Source organism: Nothoprocta perdicaria, unplaced genomic scaffold (genome assembly GCF_003342845.1).
Source record: "Nothoprocta perdicaria isolate Ctin4 unplaced genomic scaffold, notPer1 scaffold_498, whole genome shotgun sequence".
In the NCBI taxonomy this organism is placed as follows: domain Eukaryota; kingdom Metazoa; phylum Chordata; class Aves; order Tinamiformes; family Tinamidae; genus Nothoprocta; species Nothoprocta perdicaria.
Window position 1 is genome coordinate 25,057 of NW_020455752.1, and position 21,267 is coordinate 46,323.

The following is a 21,267-nucleotide window of genomic DNA, read 5'->3' on the forward strand; positions in this document are numbered from 1 at the left end:
TAAACATATTTTGGGCGATATGTCTTACCATCCAGTGTTAAAAAGATGATAAGATTAAATTATACCCTAGTAAACAACTGGTCTCATTACTCATCAATGACTGGTTATTTATGATAATTTCAAAATTACTGTTTTTTTTTTTTTTTTAATCTAGCCAGATGGTATATTTTTCTTATAAAGAGAGACTTTATAAGCTTTTGTGACTGACATAACATTCCTACATAACCTATCCTATACATTTTTGTTGGGATACAAATAAATTTACACCAGATGGAGGTTCAAGACTCACCATCCGTAGGGCAGGATTTCCAAAGACCTATGTCCAGGAACTCACTATAAGTAGGACATACAAATCAGTTTTTTAGCAACAAAAAACCAGATCCTGCAAAAACTTATCACAATGTGCTGTACAGGCTTAGAAATCCCAGCAAATTTGCTGGACGTGGGCTTAGTGGCAAGAATCAGCAGGATAGGGCACTAGACTGAGGTTTTTATAAGTACCAGTACTGACATAGAGTACTGTACATATATTGCTCAAATCACACAGGAAAAACAAAACAACTAAAATAATCTTTTTTTTTTTTTTTTTAATTTTGTGCATTGGATTCAAACAGCAAACTGAGTGCACTTCAACTGTTATCACAATGTGGTCAAGAGGTCTGTGTCTTATACCATTTACACACAATTGTTCATGACAGCATGTTATCAGCCTAGTGGAAACCAGGGGTGTAGCATGGTAAGCAGTGATGGTAGTGCACCTAGTTTTTATATTATCTAACTTGAAAATATGTCTCTTCTAAGATTCCTTTTTTCCTGATAAAAATAGTTTTCACCAAACGTTGGTGGTGCGCACGCACTACCATTCATGCTTGGCATCACACCCCTGACAGAAACACATGTTCTTATTTTGTTGATAAAAAGTATTACAAAAATTTCGATACAAAAACTATTTTCATAGAAATCTTGCATTTCCACAAATAAACCTGAACATTTTTTTTTGAAAAAAAAAAACTGCTCAAGAATTTTGTTCAATTAGTACCATGACTGTATTGAAAAATGCAGTCCTCTATAAAGTTCTTCGCATTCACTTATTTTAGGTGACCCATCCCACTTCCAATATTAGTGAGAATTGCACAGGCTCCACTGAGTTCAATTAGTAGCAGGAACAAGGGTTTCAAATCCCATTCAGGCTAAAATACCAGCCCGCTATGTGCCAACTAGACTGCTTCCCAACCCCTTCCCTCTTGTCACAATTGAAAAGAAACAGGTAATTGCTTACATCTAAGGGTTCTAAGATACATTCCTTTGTACTCAGGAAAATTTTATTTACCTAAAAAATGGGTAAAAATTATGATTTTTTGTTTCTTTTTATGTAAGAGTTCCAACTCAGGTAAATTTAAGTTATTAATTAAAATATATATATATATTTATTTATTTACTCAGTCCAGTGACACAGTCCAAAAAGCAAGTGAGCATTCCCTTATTTAAACTTCCATTCATAGGATTCATGTTCTCTTCATTTGAACATTTCTCTCGTCCAGTAAGCTGATACTGCCTGTCCAATCATAGTGTCCAGCTGGCAAACACAGTCAGTAGAGATGGGCTAGCAGCTACCATCCCTTCTATGCTTGGAAGTTCAGAAGAACATACTGTTTCTCATTCCAGTCCAGTTCTGACACATTACTTTTGAAAGACTCCTTCTGTGGTTAGTGCCATCCTGGACATTTATTCTCCTGGCAACCGTTGAACTTCAAAAGGAACCTGTAATTTCTCACTGAGACTGCATTTGAACCAGCCACAAAATTCACATGTAACATTCACTCATCCAGAATGGTGGAACCCATGGCAAACAGTGTAACCCTGCGTAACTTGGTTGATCTGTGATGCTTGTGATTCGAGTCTGGCCATTGCAACTGCTGAGATCACAGAGTCTCTAGTTCATAGACACAGCGGCATGAGGTAACTCATTTTATTTTGCACAGGTTGCATATTTCCACAGGAAACATTCTCGCAAAGTTGTTTGGAAAAAAGACGACAGTTTGTGCTTGGGGTATTTGGCTTCCCAGCTCTACGCCATGGTTTCTTTACCTGGCAACCTTCTGTCGTTAAACGTGTGCATGTTGATAACTTCTTCTGTTTTCACAATGACAGGGGCCTGTGGCTTGTGTTTTAATCGACGCTGACACTTCAGAGACATCCTTAGCTCCTCTACCATGGCACTACAGAAGGACCTCTGAAGGGGAAATTGAGGAAGAAAAAAAAAAAAAAAAAAACAGAACAAAACACAACTGTAAGAAATGTCCAGCTGCAATGCCTAGAAGCAGATTCACTCTACGGGCACAGCCTTGCCAGTCCTGTAAATTTGCTTTGTCTGAGCCTGGAGCTCAGACAATTGCTGTCTTTTAAATATGCATCACATAATAATTAAAATGACTTATCCAGCTGCAATGACTCACTGCAAACTTCACCTTGTCTCTACAATTATTTATCTGCCAACTACTGACTGTGGATGCACATGATATATAAAAATATTTCAAACAGATGTTCTGTTAACATACGTTAGACTTCCCAGATAACATCTGAATGGAGCACGTGCATCAGGTACTCAGTAAAATTTCCTTGCCTGTATTTCAAAGTAATACATCTCATTTCGGCATAGTTAAAACAGCTCTTCCATAACAAAACAGTAGAGCTTGGTGTAAGAAGTTAACCTAAATTAATGTCTAAATACTACTAAAATGCAGGTGCACTACTGAAAACAAATATCTACTTCATTATTTAGAGCATCATCTGTTTCCCTTCTTGTTAATTATTGAATGTAATTCATAGAGAATACATTTGCAAAAAAAATGCATTTAATTTCATCTTTATGAACAGTGTATTATTAGAAAAATGTTTATTAATGGTTTCATCATAAGCTAAATCCTCAAAGACTTTTTTTTTTTTTTTTTTACAGTGCAAGAAAACAGAAAAGATAAAATCTGTCTTATTCCCTTACACAGACTGAATTCAGCTTATTATAATAGGGTCCTTGTTTTTACCCCTAGCAAAGGAGTACAGGCAGCCTGATATATTATGACAAACTTCTCATGGTAGTTTCTCGCATTCAAAGCAAAGATGAAATATAATATATTTGCCTTTATATTTGCCTCTTAAACAACTAATCTCTGGTCTAGGGAGATGATTAAAAAAGAAGAAAAGAGAGAGAAAAGGAAGACAGAGTGGCTGGGATGAATTTCTGTAGGTAGGTTTGACTTTGTGTGGTAGATCAATCAAAAAAAATCTGTCTACTTTCCCCCCTAGATCTAGAAAACAGTTAAGTACCTCACCATACCTAATTCTCTGTAACTTTGTTTTTCAAAATCTGCACTCTGCTTCCAACCTCAAATGCTAAAGGCACTCAGATCAGTAAGGCACTCAGTTTTCAACATTAAACTTTGCAGGCCTGACATCTGACCGTAGCCTGGAGAAATTTATTCTTCAAGCTGCTAAACACATCAGCTTTTGGCTTATTCCTCCAAAACTCACTGACACTCCAGTTCTCCGTGCCTCAGGTCCTTAATTCAGATGACCCAACAAACTAAGTTCTTTAAAAAATGGGGCAACTGTTAAGGAAGCCTATGTGACAGACTTTACAATTGTTTTTCTTGTGCTGCCATTTAACATAGCTCTTTAACATCACCATTGGAGTACGCAAGGGAAATATGAGATCCCTGAGAGCATCGATTTAACTGTGTCTTCTGCTGGGGCAGGTTTAAACACCATTGTCTTGGCAGTGCACTGTAACCTAGAGGCAACAGACCACTTGAGGGTAAAAATTCTTTCAGCTGCCTCCTATTGATACCATGCCACTCTGCAGAGAGGCATTAAACAGAAGCAGAGAGGGAACAAGAGAGAGAAATAAAAAATGGGATCTTTCTGTACATTAGAAATTAGGACACTCAAAGTGCCAGAAGGGTTTAATTTGTGGTTCCTGTTTCAATGAGGACCTCAATACTTTTATGTAAAAGCCTTGGTTATTGCAACATAGTGCAAACATGAGGTGTCTCATCGTTCATGTAGAATTGAACCTGAATCTCCAAAATCTGAACAAATGCTCCCTTCTCTAATCCTTTACATGAATATGGAAATAGACTTGAAGGAAGAAAAAGAAGAAAGAGTAATCTTCCTCTAGCTGTAATACACATCTATTCAAACACATCTTTTCCCTGCTGAGTTTGAAATAAAGGAACGACACATTCTCAGCTTGTGACAGAAAGGGTTTAGTCACATACATAGCTAAGTTTGAAGTTGTGAATCCAGACAAGAGGTAGGTATATTTCCACAGTGCAGAATCAAGCACACATCCTTCAGAGGCCAAAGTTTAAGACAAAATTTATCATTTATGACTGGTTACATGGAGTGACTTCTGCAGTGGACACTCATTACCAAGCTTAACCTAATTAAAAGTGCTCCTCTCCACTAGACTGATATTCAACATGGAAGTTAGTCCTTCCACTGCGTCAATGAGGTGGCTAAATTTTTTCAGAAGAATGCTCTGTGCTGTCATGTTTCAGATTCTCATGTATTTTTATCTTTATTAAAATGTGAAGGAGGCTGTGTCTGCATTTTATCCAGCTGTATTTTCAAATAAAAGACCATATTCTCTTAGACTTTTTGAGAAGTGCTGTCATTTAACATCACAAATACAGTTATGATTTTCAATCTGACACTAAGCCCTGAAATCACTAAAAGAAGCAAGATTTAATTTAATATTCCCCAATGCCCTACTGACTAAACTGCTAAGCCTTGCAGATCTATTACCTTAGCATTTTTACTATGTGGGGATCCTAGCATATAAATCAGGAGTTTCAGTAGGAAAACAAGAAGTTGCAGCTGCTAGCACTGGCAGCATAACAGCACCTCCAGCTAGTATATGGCATTCACTACTGGAATCAAAAACTGAAATATCACTTTACATTTAAAATTTTTGCTCTATAAACTAACACTTTCAAAATGTTATCCCTTTTCTTCTCTGCCAAGATAACTAACAAGAGTGGCAAAAAAGAGTGAATACTTTTCAAGACACATTAGTCAACCAAAAACTTTCACACAGATCTGCAAACATTTAACAAGGATATCAGCTTTTAGGCATTATCAGTATGAACAATATTACAATCAATGGACAGGAGAAGATACATATGCTTAATGCCAACACTCTGAAATCTCATCATATTTTCTCTGTCATCATATTTTATCAAATAATTTTATCTGATCTGAGAATTCATTAAAATGAACTCCATAAAATGATAAATCTTAGAAACTTTGATAAGTTGTGGCATATAATATAATTTCATGATAATCATTTTTTCTAGAAAATGCTTCTATTCTGTGTTTTCAAAATATGTTATATAAATTATTTTCTTGAGAACTTAATTGTCCCATTAGAAATAACTCCATTAAAATATAATTTAATTAGGTTTATTTCCTAATTTTTCTTATACATGTTTTGTATTTTAAAACACCAAATTTCTGAAAATAGTAGATATTACTAACTCCTAGAAGGTAACATTTTTTTGGTAACCAAGCACCTAATAAGAGAAATATTACATATAAATTTTACAAATTTCACTCTTTGGAATGATCCTCTATTTTTAAAAAAGATGAATTTGAGACTATATAAAAGTCCATAATCTATATCTTCAGTTTCCTTCAGATTTTACCTGAGAAAAATAGCATACAGAAGAATTTTCCCATGCACTGCAAAGTCATGTTCAAAAAGTTTACAAAGGACTATTTCATGTTTGACCTTTTCTTAACAGAATTTCTTTTCTCTTTTCTTTTCCAACCTGGCTAGATTTACCATTTTCTGTCTTTCCAAAGTTTGTTTTCCTATATTGCTAGAATACCACCTTTGAAGTATTAAGTCATGAAATAACAAGCTAGCACACAGAGTAGACTACTTATGATAGATAAATGACATTTTCTGACAAGACTATAGACGACATAATTCAGTGTTTCAATTCTGATTTCAGATGGCATTTCACAGTGTGAGGTAAAAACAGCAAAAAGTTTACATAATTTCAGTCTGTATTTTAAAACCACTTTACACCTCAAAAATGCTCCTTGTTTATATTTTGCACAATTCTCCTCTTACTTGAAAAAAAATAACCTTTTGCTTCGACTTACCTTCCACTCTGCAAGCATGTTATGAGAAGATCAGTTATTACTGAATTTTGATAACCCTTACAAAACCCTAAGTTGTCTTCCTAAACGTTAGCAGAAAGGAAGTACTGCCTTCAAGTCATCTTACATATATTCAAGTAGTAGAAGAGTTGAAGGAAGTCATACAATTCAATGACCACTAGCTAAGTATAATTGTTTTCTTGCACTTAGTGAATAACCCTAATAATAAAAAAAAAAAAAAAAAAAAAAAAAAAAAAAAAAAAAAAAAAAGCTGTGATTCTAAGCAGGAAGCTGAAATGTACAACAGAAAATTGTAACCAGTACCAGCCCTTTAGCCTTTTAACGCAATTTCTCATGTCCCTATGAATTGCAAAGAACTGACTTTTTTTTGCTGCAGCTGATAGCTCACAAGTCATATAGGATCAAGATAATCATTCTGCAGATTCCTGCCATTGCGTAAAGTCTATTCAGACAGCTTGTGCATGGCTTTTCAGCCCGAAAATAATGTAAAGCACCCCTGTGTGCATATATGGTATATGAAAATCAGACAATATTTAAACTGTTTTCATTATATTGCTTTATAGAATATTGGGAAGGAGAGGTAATTAGAAATCATATTAACATTCTTTTAGACCCAGAGATATGAGGCTATCACCATATTTCTTTTTTCTTTTAATGTCCTGGAAAGAGCAATAATTATTGAAGATGTAAATAACACGACCTGACAGAACAGTGTTAATGCAGTAAAGGCATGCCCTACATCAAAGGAAAATGGGTAACAGAAGAACACAGTCCATACATTACCTGAAACCACAGAACTGTAAAAAGAAGGCAGGAATGACATGCCTCCAACACTCCTAAAATTTTGATGTTTGTGAATATATTTGATCTCTTTTAAGTAAAAAAGGCTCCCATCATTTGCCCTTTCATAGATCTCTTTTTTCCCCATCTTTGATCGAGTTAATATAAAGTTAACTGTCAAAATTCAGTGTCAAAAACTGTGAGATTTACTTAGAAGCTCATTACCCTCAAGCCTTGTGTGTCAGCTATTATCTGAAGCCTTGTTAAATTTTCTTAAAGCAGTAACAGCAGTAATCCTGCATCTTAAATCAGATGTTATGGGTCAATGTTCTAGCATCTAGGAGAATATATCAATCAAACTGTTCTTCATTTTCTTAAAGTTATCCAAGAATGAATGAATAGCCTTGCCCTGACCCTCCCTTCTAATTTGTTTCTGCTTCCATATCCCAGTTTTCTGGGAATTCTGAATGTGTATACAGAAAACTCGTCAATCTTAAACCCCTAGACAGATGCACAAATTCTAGGGAAACACTGACTTAGGATCACAGAGAGATGAGCAATTAACAAAATTAAAACAAATAAAAAAAAAAGAGAAATTGCTTTTCATTACAGATGAGCACTTTTTTTTAAAAAAAGCATTCTTGTAATCATCAGATTTTTAGTTTGCTTTGCTATATACCCAGTCTTAAATGTTATTGTTGACTCAAATGTGTATAAATATATATGTATAATATAGTTATGTTAAATGTACTGAATTTTGCCACAGACTTTTCTCATGCAGTATATTTTCAATCCATACAAGCTGTAAATACATTGTAAACTAATTTCACAACAATTATCTGAAATATCGCCAACATATTCCCAATTCCAGCTTTAGCAATTCTTATCTCTGGTAGAAAAAACAAACGGGAACCTTTTGAAGAAGTTAGTTTTAGGGCAAAATCAATGGGAGATTCCAGTGCCTACTCAAATACAGACAACAAAATCAAGCAAAGTGAAAATTATGTTTTCTTAAGCTAAGTCTTGATTCCACCACAGTAACTACAAAGTCAAGAACACTAGAATTGCTCTAGAAAAATTGATGAAGCATAAGATGCTTAACTCTGTGAGTGAGTTGAATATTGATTGTTTCAAGGACTTTTTTTCTTTTTTCAAGGGCCAAGAGACGGGCCCTACCCATAAAAACAGAACAGTACCACACAGAAACTAATCTGGAAGCCGAATTGCTCACTGAGTTTTAGAGTTGTGAGATGGACTTTGATGACTTACAGAACCTTAATGCTAGTCAAAATAAATAAATAAATAAATAAATAAATAAATAAATAAATAAATAAATACAGTAAATTACTCTTATGTTATAAATGTCTCCCAGTAGGACAATTAGATACCAACTTGCCCTATGCAATTTTTCAGTGAGTTACCAATTGGTGGCCAAAAAACAGTTCAGCCACTTCTCCAATTCTAAAATATATTTCCTGGCAAAATAAAATGCTGTCTCATGGATGAGAGAGGTTTGTGACAAAGCCACCCTGAGTCCATTTAATGTCTTCTGAAACTATTCAGTCTGGTTTCCAGCCGGGGTATAGCCTGAAGGCTACACTGGTTCCAGTGGCTGATGGGATGCTCCTATCAATGCAGAAAGCTTTCCCAAAAGTGATTTTTCTTAGCTCTGTCTGACCAGTAGCCTTTCTGACCATCACACTGACCATGATATTTTGCTGACTCACCTGTGGACCTAGGCTGGGGCAGATGGGATTGCACTTGTTTGGTTCCACTCCTTCCTCTCGGAGAAATCCCAGAGGATGGCATGGGGCAATTGCTCATCAGCCCCGAGGGCTCTCTTTCATGTAGGATTCCACAAGGTTTCATCCTGTCATCTCTCCTTTCAACATGTATATGAGGCCACTGGGGAGATAATGAGATAATTTGGGCTGTGGTGTCATCAGTATCCAGATGATACACAGTCCTACTCTCTTGTCAGACCAGGACAGTGCAGTCATTTTGCACTTCCAGTACCTGGCTGAAATAAGGGTATGACTGAAGTTTAATGAAAGGAAGATAGATTCTATGATGGATAAGGGGAGCATATAGTATCTACCCTTATGATTCAGCTCACCCTCTTGTGAAAGAGGCTTGCCACCTCAGATTCCTGCTTGTTCCTAAGTTTTGGCCTGGGTTTCCAGATTGGATTGGTTACTGTTTGTTATTGGTGTATTAGTCAGTGGCAATACATTTTACCGGTGTGAAGCCCGTCATGCTGATCTAGGACTTCCTCCAAAATAGATCACTACAGTCCAGTTTTCATGGAGGAACTGATACTTATTGTTTAACAAGTGCTGATAGCAATTCTAAGCAATTTGCATCACTATAGTCACATTGTTGTTGCTAAGCAAATAAATAATAGTGTATTTTGCACTGAATTTGTGGTTTAGAAAAAAATCCAACATACAATTTTAATGATTCTGTACGTAATGGTTATAGCTATGTAAGGTATTTCTTTGACTTCCAGCAGGGATGATCCTGGCTGCACTGAAATCAATCACCTGAGATCCTGTGCCCTCAGTCACTGGATGTGAAAGTGTCATCCATTCAGTCTTTTTTGAGTCTGAATCCACATTGACACTTTGCTTGTCCAAGGAAAGTCAAGCTGGTTGATTATCAAGCATGGTGAAAGGCAGTGGTGATGACAGGAATTAAATTTATCTGAATTAAAAATACTGTATATACTAGCATATAGTTTAATTTTAAAATAATAGTCCATCTTGCAGAGTCATTTTAGAAATTTAGGACAGCTGAACTGAGTCCAACTGTGCCTATATACCTTTATGTATGTGTCCTGAGCTAAAATTTACTGTATATTATTCAATGTAATAACATATACTGGTTTCATAGTTTTGTGTGATCTTATAAACTTAATAAAAGATGTCATGGCCTCAAATCATATTGAATAGAGAGAGACTGCTATTATTAATGCCAATAATTTTTACTGTTTTGGAAACACTGACTATTAATATCATATAGCAGTATGTAATACGATGAGTTACATCAGCTTTTCTATAGGGTTTCATCCAGTAGTCTAGAATATTTCCTCAACCTAAAATGCAACTGGAAATGTTCAATGTTCATTTGCAGGCTTGTACTTCAGTGAAGATAACCTAAATCAGATGAGCTAAATTCTTACTTGGCACTGAGCTTCTTGATACAACTTTAGTTCTGAAGCATCTTGATATTATGGCCAAATGTTTGTACTACACTTAGATATAGGGCAGCTAATTAAATAAAAATGCAAAAGGCTAAAATTTATAGTCTAAAATATTTCCATAGAGGAGGTGGCTCATATATTAAAGGAAGGATAGTTAAAAATTATTAGAAAGATATGAATGTTTTATATTGTGGTGACCATATCTCTTCCTTAAGAAGAAAGATTTTTTTTTTCCAAAGGAGCTAACAGTTCTGTATTTTGAGTTCCTTCTTTCTCCTGATGAAGGAAAATGAACTGTACATTCTATAGAAAAATGACAAGCAAGAGGCTTTTCTTTTTTCTTTTTCATTTTCATTTTTTTTTCACACAATAACTTTTCTGTGTCAAATATAATATATTCCATAACCAGAGCAGACCTTAAGACACAATCTTTCAGAGAACATCTGCGGAGCAATAACAAACCCATTTAAAATGACATTCCTACATCTGTGCTTGCACAATGTGATTTTGGTGTAAAACACAGTTTTCCTCACGTTTCCAATCTCCATCTTCTTTCTTGAATGGTATAAATTAACAAATTAAAAAAAAAAACCATTACCAATGTCCATTATCAAATTACCAGTTACCATTATCATTACCAGTGTCTACTGGTTCAACTGCAATAAAAAATTAAAATAGAAAATTTGTTTTTAATGTTTTATTGTTTGCAAATTATTTGAAAAATATCATAGTCAAATCAATATCATCCTTTCCATTTTTTCTTCAATTTTATCTTTTCACATTTTTTTCAATTTTATTTTTTTCACAGCTCCTGCCATTGCAAGATCCTGCCATATCCTCTAATACTCCATAAAACCATTTTGAAGAGGGCATTAAATTATAATTCATACCTCATCCTCAAATAGCCTGTATACATGCACACAGAAATAAGCCATACATATCCATGCACCCCATATAGTGCTCCAGGGAGTACAGGATGATAGAAGTTTTCCAACAGCATCTGCAGAATGCAGATGTACCAAAGCTGCAAAAATGTTTCCTCTTATAAACTGTCACAGCAGCTGTTCTTTCTCCTATCTAATACTAAAAATTATCCCAGTACAAAAATGTCACATGACAATTAGGACTAAATGACTAACTATATGTTATAGAAGTTTAATGGGATATAAATCCGAAAAGCCTTTGCTTTACCACAAATGTCTACATATTCTATTCATTCTAGCCTGAGGAGCAGGCTTTAAAATCTTTTGAACTTGAAAACAACAAAAACAAATTACAACAACACAAAAACAGACTATGTTGGGAATGACGTTGGGATTGCTCAAGAATCATTATAAAACTCTGTCCCAAATACAAAACACTTTTGATGCTAAACTATTAGGAATCTGATCTGAACTGCATCAATGTTGACATACCTACATTTTTTATGAAAGAAGTAAGAAAAAGTTTAATAAAATTTGAGAATAAAAGTGCGTAAAATATTCTGTTAAAGTAAGAACACATCCTAAAAATATTTCCATTTTTCATATGGAAATATTGTGGTTTTGTTTTGTTTTACTTTTTCTTTTTGTTTAGGTTTTGTTTTGCATTACTGTTAATACAACAATTAAAAGAGAAATGGAAACATTCACTTTCTACACATCTTGTTGATAAAAGAAGCATTTACAGCATTTCAGTACTGATTAACTTCTTCCTGTACGACTGATCTATTTAGGACAAATTTCATGTCTGACAATCATTGAAACCAATCAGTGTAAGCAGTGAGTTGCATTTTGCTCAGTTTGATTCTAAAAAGGAGCAATCATAAACTTATAGAATTATATTTAGCCTGGTGCAACCAAACTTTAGAAGAACCTCAATGGATAAAAATTCTGTCAGCATTTAAGTTCATTTCAAGAAAATACATCAAGAATAAACTGACTCTGAGAGAAGAACTAACAGGATATGTTGTCAAATGAACAGCACAAGTTTCTTCACACTAACAATCCTTGGCCCCTTCATGCTTTTTGCAAAGGGTACAGTTCCACAACAACAACAAAAAAAAGAAAACTTCTCAAGGCACAGCCTTTCTCTCCAAAGTATCATGACCAGGACATGTATAAGGTCCCTACTCTGCAGGGATGACAACAAGTGTTGTTCTATATGTTTTTGCCACAGCCTTCAGCAACATAGTGAACTTCATCCTAAAGCAGTACACAAGTAATATCTGCCAAGGGTAAATTTTCCCAGTAAGGCAGTACCAAAATGAAAATAATCGCAAAAAAAACTTTTTTTAAAAAGGATGAAAATGAAAGAACGGTCAATAAATTTTCAAAATGAGAACCATCAGTATCTTATGCTAAATATGAATGGTCTTCAAGGTCAATATTTTCCCTGTCTTTATAATAATAATATGAGCTACACAAAGATAAATTTATGTAATAGGCATAAATCCATAACATAGTGAAACATATCAACAAAAAAAAAGGACATAGTAATTGTTTTAAATGGCTTCTGTTTCTAACACTGCATATTTGTTGCCATCTGAGTGCCTGTTAAAATCAGGGAACAGGTCATCCAATAGCAAAAGAAATTATAAAATGTAATGGCTAAGCATTTATTGTCAAGATTGGCTAGATAAAAGAGGCCTGCTTAATAACATGCTTCCAAGTAAATAACATAATTAGATGTTTGCATTATAAACAAAAGGAAAGAGTATAAGGCTTTAGCATTTTTTAAAAAGGCTGCAACAAAACAACAGGTGAGCACTGTGACACAAATTCTATTAAAAAGCAACAATTATTTTTTTTTTTTTCTTGAAAAATGCAAGACACCATCTTGTGGTTACTCTGGAGGAATGCAGGCCAGACAGCCTCCGAACCTCACTTTCCACCTGCCCTGTCCCACTGCCCGAATTGGAGTGTTAAATGCTATCACAGAAAAGAGCCACACATCCATTTTCAATTCACACACTCTGACAACTCTNAAAAAAAAAAAAAAAAAAAAAAAAAAAAAAAAAAAAAAAAAAAAAAAAAAAAGGCAATAAGAGGACTAGTAGGACTAGTGATGAAATTTAGATCAAAATACAATATCTAGGTTATCCCATTACCTGAGGATTTGGTCTAGGCACACAGCAATTTCAAAGTATTGGCAATTATAGTAAAACCACATATAACCTAATGCTTTATAGGCCTATTACTAGCATGAATTAAATTCACTACAGCCCAGCAAGCCCCAAGAATATTTGAAATAGTTAAAATCAGAGACTTCTATTCTTGCCATCCCTGTTACCAAAACCAAAACATGTTTTGTGCAATTTCCAGTAAATACTTGTAAACAACTTATTTTGGACAAGTGTCAACCAGTTAAGGTTTTTGTCTTCAAACACATAGTTAGCCTTGCATGAAGTTCACAGTTCAGTATTCAGAATTTCTAACTTCTTCAGTAGAACCTGTTGTTGTAAGTGCAATGCATGTATATGTGACTCATGGGTCTCACATGACTCACAGCTACTGATATTCACTTTGCTTGGGTCGAGCTCTACAAATTGCTAAGAACTTTCAGTACACACATTCATTACAACATCTAGAGTGAGTTTCCTCAATTCAGCTCTGCAGTTGAATCCTGAATTATTTACTACGGAAAACAAAAATGATTCTGTCTTCCTTGGACGATGACTGTAAAAGATAAACCAATATTGATACAGTTATTGTTTTCATTGCCTATTTATTCAATTATGAAAAAAAATGTATTTCAGAGAGGTTATTTCAAATAATTTCATTTACAATTTGCTCATTTAACTCCAGAAAAATTCTGCTGGTATCATCAATTCAGCACCTTTTTAGACTCAACTTCACATATTCTGTGTTATAGAAAGTCTCTGCCCAGATCTCCCCTAATGAAACAAATAGTTATGGAACAACAATATGTACATCTGTTATTTGTTTACAGGCAGACGTTGTCCTGACCTGCTGATTGTTCAGTGGGTTTTGAATGGCTGCAAATGATAGCTGAATTGAGACAATACATTGTTCTTTTCACATTTGTTAGATCCGGTTATTAGAGAAAATCCTTGGTAAATTAGGGCATTCATTTTTCAAAAAAACTAGCCATAGCAAGAGTTGGTGACTGAGAGACTAACTTTGATCTTATCAAAGCTTATCTTTGCTTTTGAAAGGCGTCAATAAAGCAGAAATTCCTCAGTGTCTAGAAAATGCTGTGGTGGTGCAAATGTGTATTCAACTTATCAATGTCTGCTTTACAGAAAGACTGCAGCTAGGGTCACAAGTTGTCATCCATTTTTTGAGCATATCAGGAGCAAGAATGCTCTGATCCAATTTGGCCATGATATGTAGCAGTTTGCAGAAAAAAAGAAACACAATTCTGTATGCTGCTTTGCTGAGTTCAGTTTCTTTGATTTCTTTGATGAAACTTAATTTCTTAGCATTAGCATTTCTTAGCAAAATCATACACCTAAAATCTGCATTGCCTGTCTGCTCCCATAATGGATGTGCAACTATATGCTTTTTGTATACCCTAAAAAAGATATACGTGTTGTTATGGTCAACAGTGTCCCAGGAAACTCCACATATTCATCAACGTAAGTGTATCTGATTTCGTTTTGTTTCCTTAGCTTTTAATGTGACCTTTGATCTTTCCTGTCTCCAAATGTTTATAGATATCACACGGATATATACTGATATTGCACACAGATATCATACTGAGTTTGTGATCCTAAATGAATCAATGCTACAAAAAACAGGTTCCTCCTCCCTCCCTAAGGAATGGCCAAGACAGCTCCATCTGCAGGGTACACCCATCCATGTAGAAGAGATGCAGCGGCAGCAGACAGTTGACTGTACCTCTTACCTCCCCTCTACTGCTGCTACTCCTCCCTCTCCTAGGCATCAGGTATCTACTGTATTTTGGGGAGGGATAGGAAGACATCCACTGTGGTCTGTGGTCCTGTGAGAGGATTTTTTTTTTTTTTTTTTTTTGGCTTTCTCACACAATTTTCTGTAGTTAAGTCATGGTGTTAGTGTCAAATAAGGTCTCAAACCCTAAAAAACACTAAGCAACTGATGTTACAAAATTATTATCAAATAGTCCTATTTTTCTGAGTAAGTATTTCTTAAAGATCAATAAGAACTAAACCAATTTATAGTGAAATCCATATGAAATCCATATTAACCTTAGGAATGTATAAAATCACTGAGATTTACATAGGTTATTTAAGTAAATGTTATTTTTTTCCTCACAATTATTTTTTCAGAAACACAACACTTCACTAGTATGTTAACAGAAATGAATCATTCTATAGTATGATAAATAAGAGAATTTAAGCAATCTTTTTACAATATAATAAAATGTAAACTTGTTCAAAATCTCTTTAGAACTTTGTGATCTCACACTCCTGCTGTGTGTTATAGCAAAAATGTCTTTAACAATATATTCATTAAAGGATATTAGCATACCAAAAGGTAGCTTAAAATGCCTGAATACAAATCTTAAGTTTTCTGAGGAAAGATTCAATTACAAAAAATCACTAGTAGCATCTGGAAAAATATCAATATAAATTCATCTATTGGATTTACTACTTATTTTATTAAGCTAAATTACTAAACACAAACATAGGAATTGACTTAGGCCACAAACTAATCTAAAGGGGAAAAAAATCATAAAAAAAGCACAATTTCTCTCCATTTTAAAAATTCAGAATATGTCATAGCAATAAAATCTATACGTTGAGCTTAGGTTTTAAACGTGGTCATATAGAAAGAGGTTATTTTTAAATTAATTAATATACACAGCTGATTATTCCCACTAAGAATTTTACAAAAGCCTTAGTAGTTTTGGCACAAGTTCATTATTGTTGTTGTACAAATAGAAAGTACAAAAAAGAAAACACTAAAATTTTCAAAATTGAATGAGTTTAAAATTACCGGACATTAATTCATAATCTGTAATAAAACCATAAAGAATCAGATTGATGTAATCTTTTCTAGATGCTACCAGAACAACTTTTCCAAGTGTAAACTTCTGAAAAAAAAACATTTCTATAGAGACATTTTTAGATTTTTTTACTTTTAGATACAGACAGTTATGTCTTTGAAAATCAGAATTATCTGTAGAAGATTATTTTTTTCCCCATTACAGTTTCGGATTTCTTCTTCATCCATAAAATTAACTGCAGTGAACTTCCAGGAGTAAAAAGCTGTCTTTTTTCAGGCTTGAATAAGAGGAGAAATAGTCACTTGTCCTGAAAGCTGGCTACAATTAAACATATTGAAGACAAATTACAAGCTGTAATCTGGGTACTCTGTTGTGATCCTTTGTTAGTTAAGTACTGTATTTTATGATAAATAATCAGTATGCACCTCCATTTGTCTACTGGAAGCTAAAAATATTATCTGAATAGACCATCTTTATAAAATTAAATAAGAAAAGACAATATTTACCTTTTCCAACTGGGCATTTTTTTTTGATTTGTACAAAAACTCCCCAACTGCGACAAAGACAGAAAGCACCAATCCTGCTGCCAATACGATGAAGATTCCTCCAATATTCTGAACTCCCAAAGCACTGGCCTCTTTGCTTTCCTCCTCTGGGCAGCCATTGCCTCTCCACCATTTCTCCTTCATCATGTGGAGCTTGCCCTCTTCTTGCAGCTGAAGAATTGCTATAGTGATCTTGTCTCTATATGGTGAACCTAAAGAGATCATAAGAAAATTTTTGCATTCTTGTATATTGCAAGGAAAGGTAGGTGGTATTCCTGAGAAGATTGAAGTGAAATAAATCATCATGAGAACAATTAGATCCTCTTGTTTTACAACCATAAGTTACTGTGGAAAAAACATTTACAGCTAACCATGCTCACATTGGTCACATAAATACAAACCTAAAAGTGTGCACACACCTACATACATACACATAGAAAATTGGCTTGTTTTCTTTTTACAACAACTGTTGTTGTAAGCCAGGCAACTTGATGTTTCAAACAAATATTTGCAAACACAAATCAATCCTACATCACATTCAATCCTTCATCTTCAAACATTTTCATATTCAACAATTAAATTCAGCTTAAAAAGTATTCACCTTTTAATTTGCAGTTAAGAGTTAGATCCATATACTTAAATCTACAGGCTAGTGCTTCATCTTCTAAAGCCCAACCATGATCTGACATGTAAAGGGGAATTTACACTATTACTTATTTAAAAAAAAATAATAAAAGAGCAACAAGTTAGTTTTCAGGGCTAAAACACAAAAGTTTGTATTCAAGAGAATGTCAAATGTTCATGACACCTTGCAAGCACTTATTTATTTCATATGAAATGAATATTCATATTCATTTTACCAGCTAGTAATGCAATCAGAAAGATAGATAAGTATGTTTAAACAACACGGGTGTGAGTTTGCATATTTTAAAATGTATTTTTTCTCATAATTTAATATTTTCTAAAAATGACTTAGGATAATTTCACAACTGCTGAACATACCAGTGTATCAAAGGTCAAAGTGTGGTTTTCAAGTGCTATGTCCTCTATGTCATCTTTTTTTTTTTTTAATAGCACACAAAGATTTCTCAATGAATATTTTATAATTTATATAAATTAAATATGTTGATAAAGGAGAAAGCTTTTCTTTTTCTGAATGATTAAAATTAAGCAACATAATTGACATAAATCAGAAATGCTTTCTTGTTCATATCTTCTATAACGTTTAAGAAGAGAACAAAGCCATCGTTCTTCTTCTCCTGTTTTGAAAGGAGGAACAAAAGACTTTTCACTAATAAAATTTAGAAATCCTGGTAAAAAGAGTTGATGAAAAGTCATGGCATCCCTCATTTATATGATGTTGATAGCAAAACAGCTCTATGAAAGATCCCTCCTGCTATTATTATTATTATTATTATTATTATTATTATTATGCTATTTACAAGTTATAATTTTATGCAGCATCTCCATTTGCTTATAATATGTATTTCCTTGACTTGATACCTTTAAAAACATTCCTCAACATCCTGTTAGAGAGATGTTACTCATTTGACTGTTTCATACATAGTCATCTATGTAGAAGGAGCTGAAGGAAGGCACTAGTGCAATATATTATATTACTTTTGGAAAGCAAACACGTTTGAATTTATTTCTACACACCTAGGACTTGGCATGAGAATATAGCTGGCAGGAAGAGTTACTGTACTAGCCTGGAAATAAAACACAGAATTAACTAATAATTAGAAAACATTCTGGGCTTTGTCCCTTTGTTCCAGTATAACAGGTGGACAGAACTGACCTAAAAATAAAGTTGCAAGATCTCGTATACTATATATATCTGTGCTAATGGAAGAATGACTCCTGTACTAGTAGCTAAACTGCATTTATATAGGACTGAAAGCAAAAGAGAGAAAGATGAAAAAAAAAATCTTCTACTCCCTGCACAGGCAGGAGTCTAAGTCATAGCATTTTAGACTATTTTGACAATAGCAGAACTTTGCAAAAGCATCTATTTGACACATTTCTTCAGCCAGACAGAAGGAGGAAAGTGATTAGTCCATAAGAGCCCAGGGCAGTGTAAATGCATGCTATAATATTTGGGTGATATTTTCAGTACAGACCTGCCTATAAATATTTAACAACAACAACTTAAATGACATTTGATCTTGATAAATAATTCTGGATCGAGTTTAAGCCATCTTCTGATTTGACAGGTTACTTTCTAATTAAACTGATTTGCATTTGGTTTCCTCACTTTCTGTTGGTCTAAATATAGGCAGCACCAATTCGTTTCTTATTCTATTATTTGTTCTAGGGCCCAGATTTGTACACATGCAGTTCTAGTCCATTTGAAGTACTTAAAAAATAAATAAGGAATTCATAGAAAGCACAAGATAATCCTATCTACAATTAGTTGAGATTAAAAGGATTGTATTGGGAGTATGCATCCAAAAATTTATTCATCAATTTGTATTGATATTTGTATCAATTTACATTACTAATTTGCAATTTTGCAATCTCTCCATCATCTTTGAGAGGTCATGGAGAGCAGATGAGGTGTCGGAGGACTGGAAGAGAGCCAACATCAGTCTTCAAAAAGAGGAAGAGGAAAGAGTCGGGAAACTACAGGCCTGTCAGCCTCACCTCCATCCCTGGAAAGGTGATGGAACAGCTCATCCTAGAGAGCATCTCTAGGCATGTGAAGGAAAAGGAGGTGATCAGGAGTAGTCAGCATGGATTCACCAAGGGGAAGTCATGTTTGATGAACCTGAAAGCTTTCTATGATGAGACGATGGGCCAGATGGACAAGGGGAGAGCCATGGATGTTGCCTACCATGACTTCAGCAAGGCTTTGTCCCCCATAACATCTTCATAGGAAGGTTCCGAAAGTGTGGACTGGATGAGTGCACAGTAAGGTAGATTAAGAACTGGCTAGATGGCAGAGCTCAGAGGATGGTGATAAATGGGGCCGAGTCCAGTTGGAGGCCTGTGGCCAGTGGTGTCCCCCARGGGTCAGTGCTGGGCCTGATGCTCTTCAACTTGTTCATCAGTGACTTGGACGATGGCAGTGAGTGCACCCTGARCAAGTTTGTGGATGATGCCAAGCTGGGTGGAGTGGCCRACACTCCGGAGGGCTGTGCTGCCATCCAGAGGGACCTGGACAGGCTGGAGAGTTGGGCAGAGAGGAACCTCATGAGGTTCAACAAGGACAATTGCAGCGTCCTGCACCTGGGGAGGAATAACCCCAGGTACCAGTACAGATTAGTAGTGGATAGCAGCTCCTCAGAGAGGGACCTGAGAGTCCTGGTTGACACCAAGTTAACCATGTGTGTAGTAGTGTGCCCTCATGGCCAAGAAGGCCAATGGGATTCTGGCCTGTATCAGGAGGAGTGTTGCCATCAGTTTCAAGGGAGGGGATCCTGTGCCTCTCCTCAGCCTAGGCCCCAGGCTAAACCTGGAGTATTGTGTGCAATTCTGGGCTCCCCAGTATGATGGATGTGGAGCTTCTAGAGAGGGTCCAGTAGAGAACAACAACAATGATTAAGGGACTGGAGCATCTATCATACGAGGAAAGTGAGCTGGGCCTGTTTACCCTCGAGAAGTTTCAAAGGAGATCTGATCAATCTGTATAAGTACCTGAGAAGGGAATGTGATGGGGCTACAGTCTTCTTAGCGGTGGCCAGTAATAGGACAAAGGGCAGTGGGTATAAGTTGAAATCCAGGAAGTTCCATCTGCGTGTGAAGAAGTATTTCTTTACTGTAAGGGTAACAGAGTGGTGAAGCAGGCTGTCCAGAGAAGTTGTGGAGTCTCCTTCTCTGGAGGTCTTCCAAACCTGCCTGGATGATCTTCTGCCACGTGCTATAGGTATCGCTGCTTGAGCAGGGGGGTTGGTCTAGATGATATCTGGAGGTCCCTTCCAACCTTAACCTTTCTGTGATTCTGTATTTTTTGTGCATGTATTTCCAGAATGGACAGGTTACAAAGCCTACTACAATATTCGCATTTACTGTATGTAATTACTTTGTCTTGAAAATGGTAATTTGGTAAGTAAAGATCACATCATGTGGGAATGACCAGCCCTGAGTATTACCACTGTTAAATATTTAAAGTATATCTGAAAGTGGAAATGTATAGCTATCAAAAATCAGTTCTATTCCTGAATGATTTACAATGACCTAAATTCATTGATTTATATTTTGCAACAACCAAAAAATACTCAATAATCTGATTTATCATATTTTGAAAGATACGCAATTTTAATGTCCTTTTTACTAATTCAGATACTTTATAGGAGAAGAAAAGAAGGAAGCACACCTAGACTATTCTTTCCTAAGGTTTTATTTCCTCCTAGAATTTTTTCTTAGATATGAATTGAATTGAAAGTCCCAGCAATAGGAAGTCTGCTCAGAAGCCCCTGAAGTGGTTAAAAGTATTACGGTCTCGTGTTTGGAAGAAAAATTAGCATAGGAAGAGAGCAGAAGATAAACTGGGAATGTAGACATGGCATCCAGGTTGCAATAGTATGAATATTAACAGGAAGAGGAACATTAGAAAGCACATGTAACATTAATTTTTTTTTGGTGAAGAAATGTGAATTCCAAACATCACTCTTTGATGAAAGG

General features: G+C 35.1%; 1 protein-coding gene across 1 annotated transcript in view; it reads right to left on the minus strand.

The window, feature by feature from the left end:
* Positions 1 to 656: 656 nt before the first annotated feature.
* The window catches only part of LOC112954242 (glutamate receptor ionotropic, kainate 2), a gene marked incomplete at its 5' end in the record, with an annotated part of 134,542 nt that continues 113,931 nt past the window's right edge, over positions 657 to 21,267 (minus strand). The window contains 2 exons of the mRNA XM_026047383.1: positions 657 to 2,233; positions 16,606 to 16,856. Of these exons, the coding sequence (XP_025903168.1) occupies positions 2,069 to 2,233; positions 16,606 to 16,856 (416 nt within the window). The remainder of the gene's footprint in view (positions 2,234 to 16,605; positions 16,857 to 21,267) is intronic.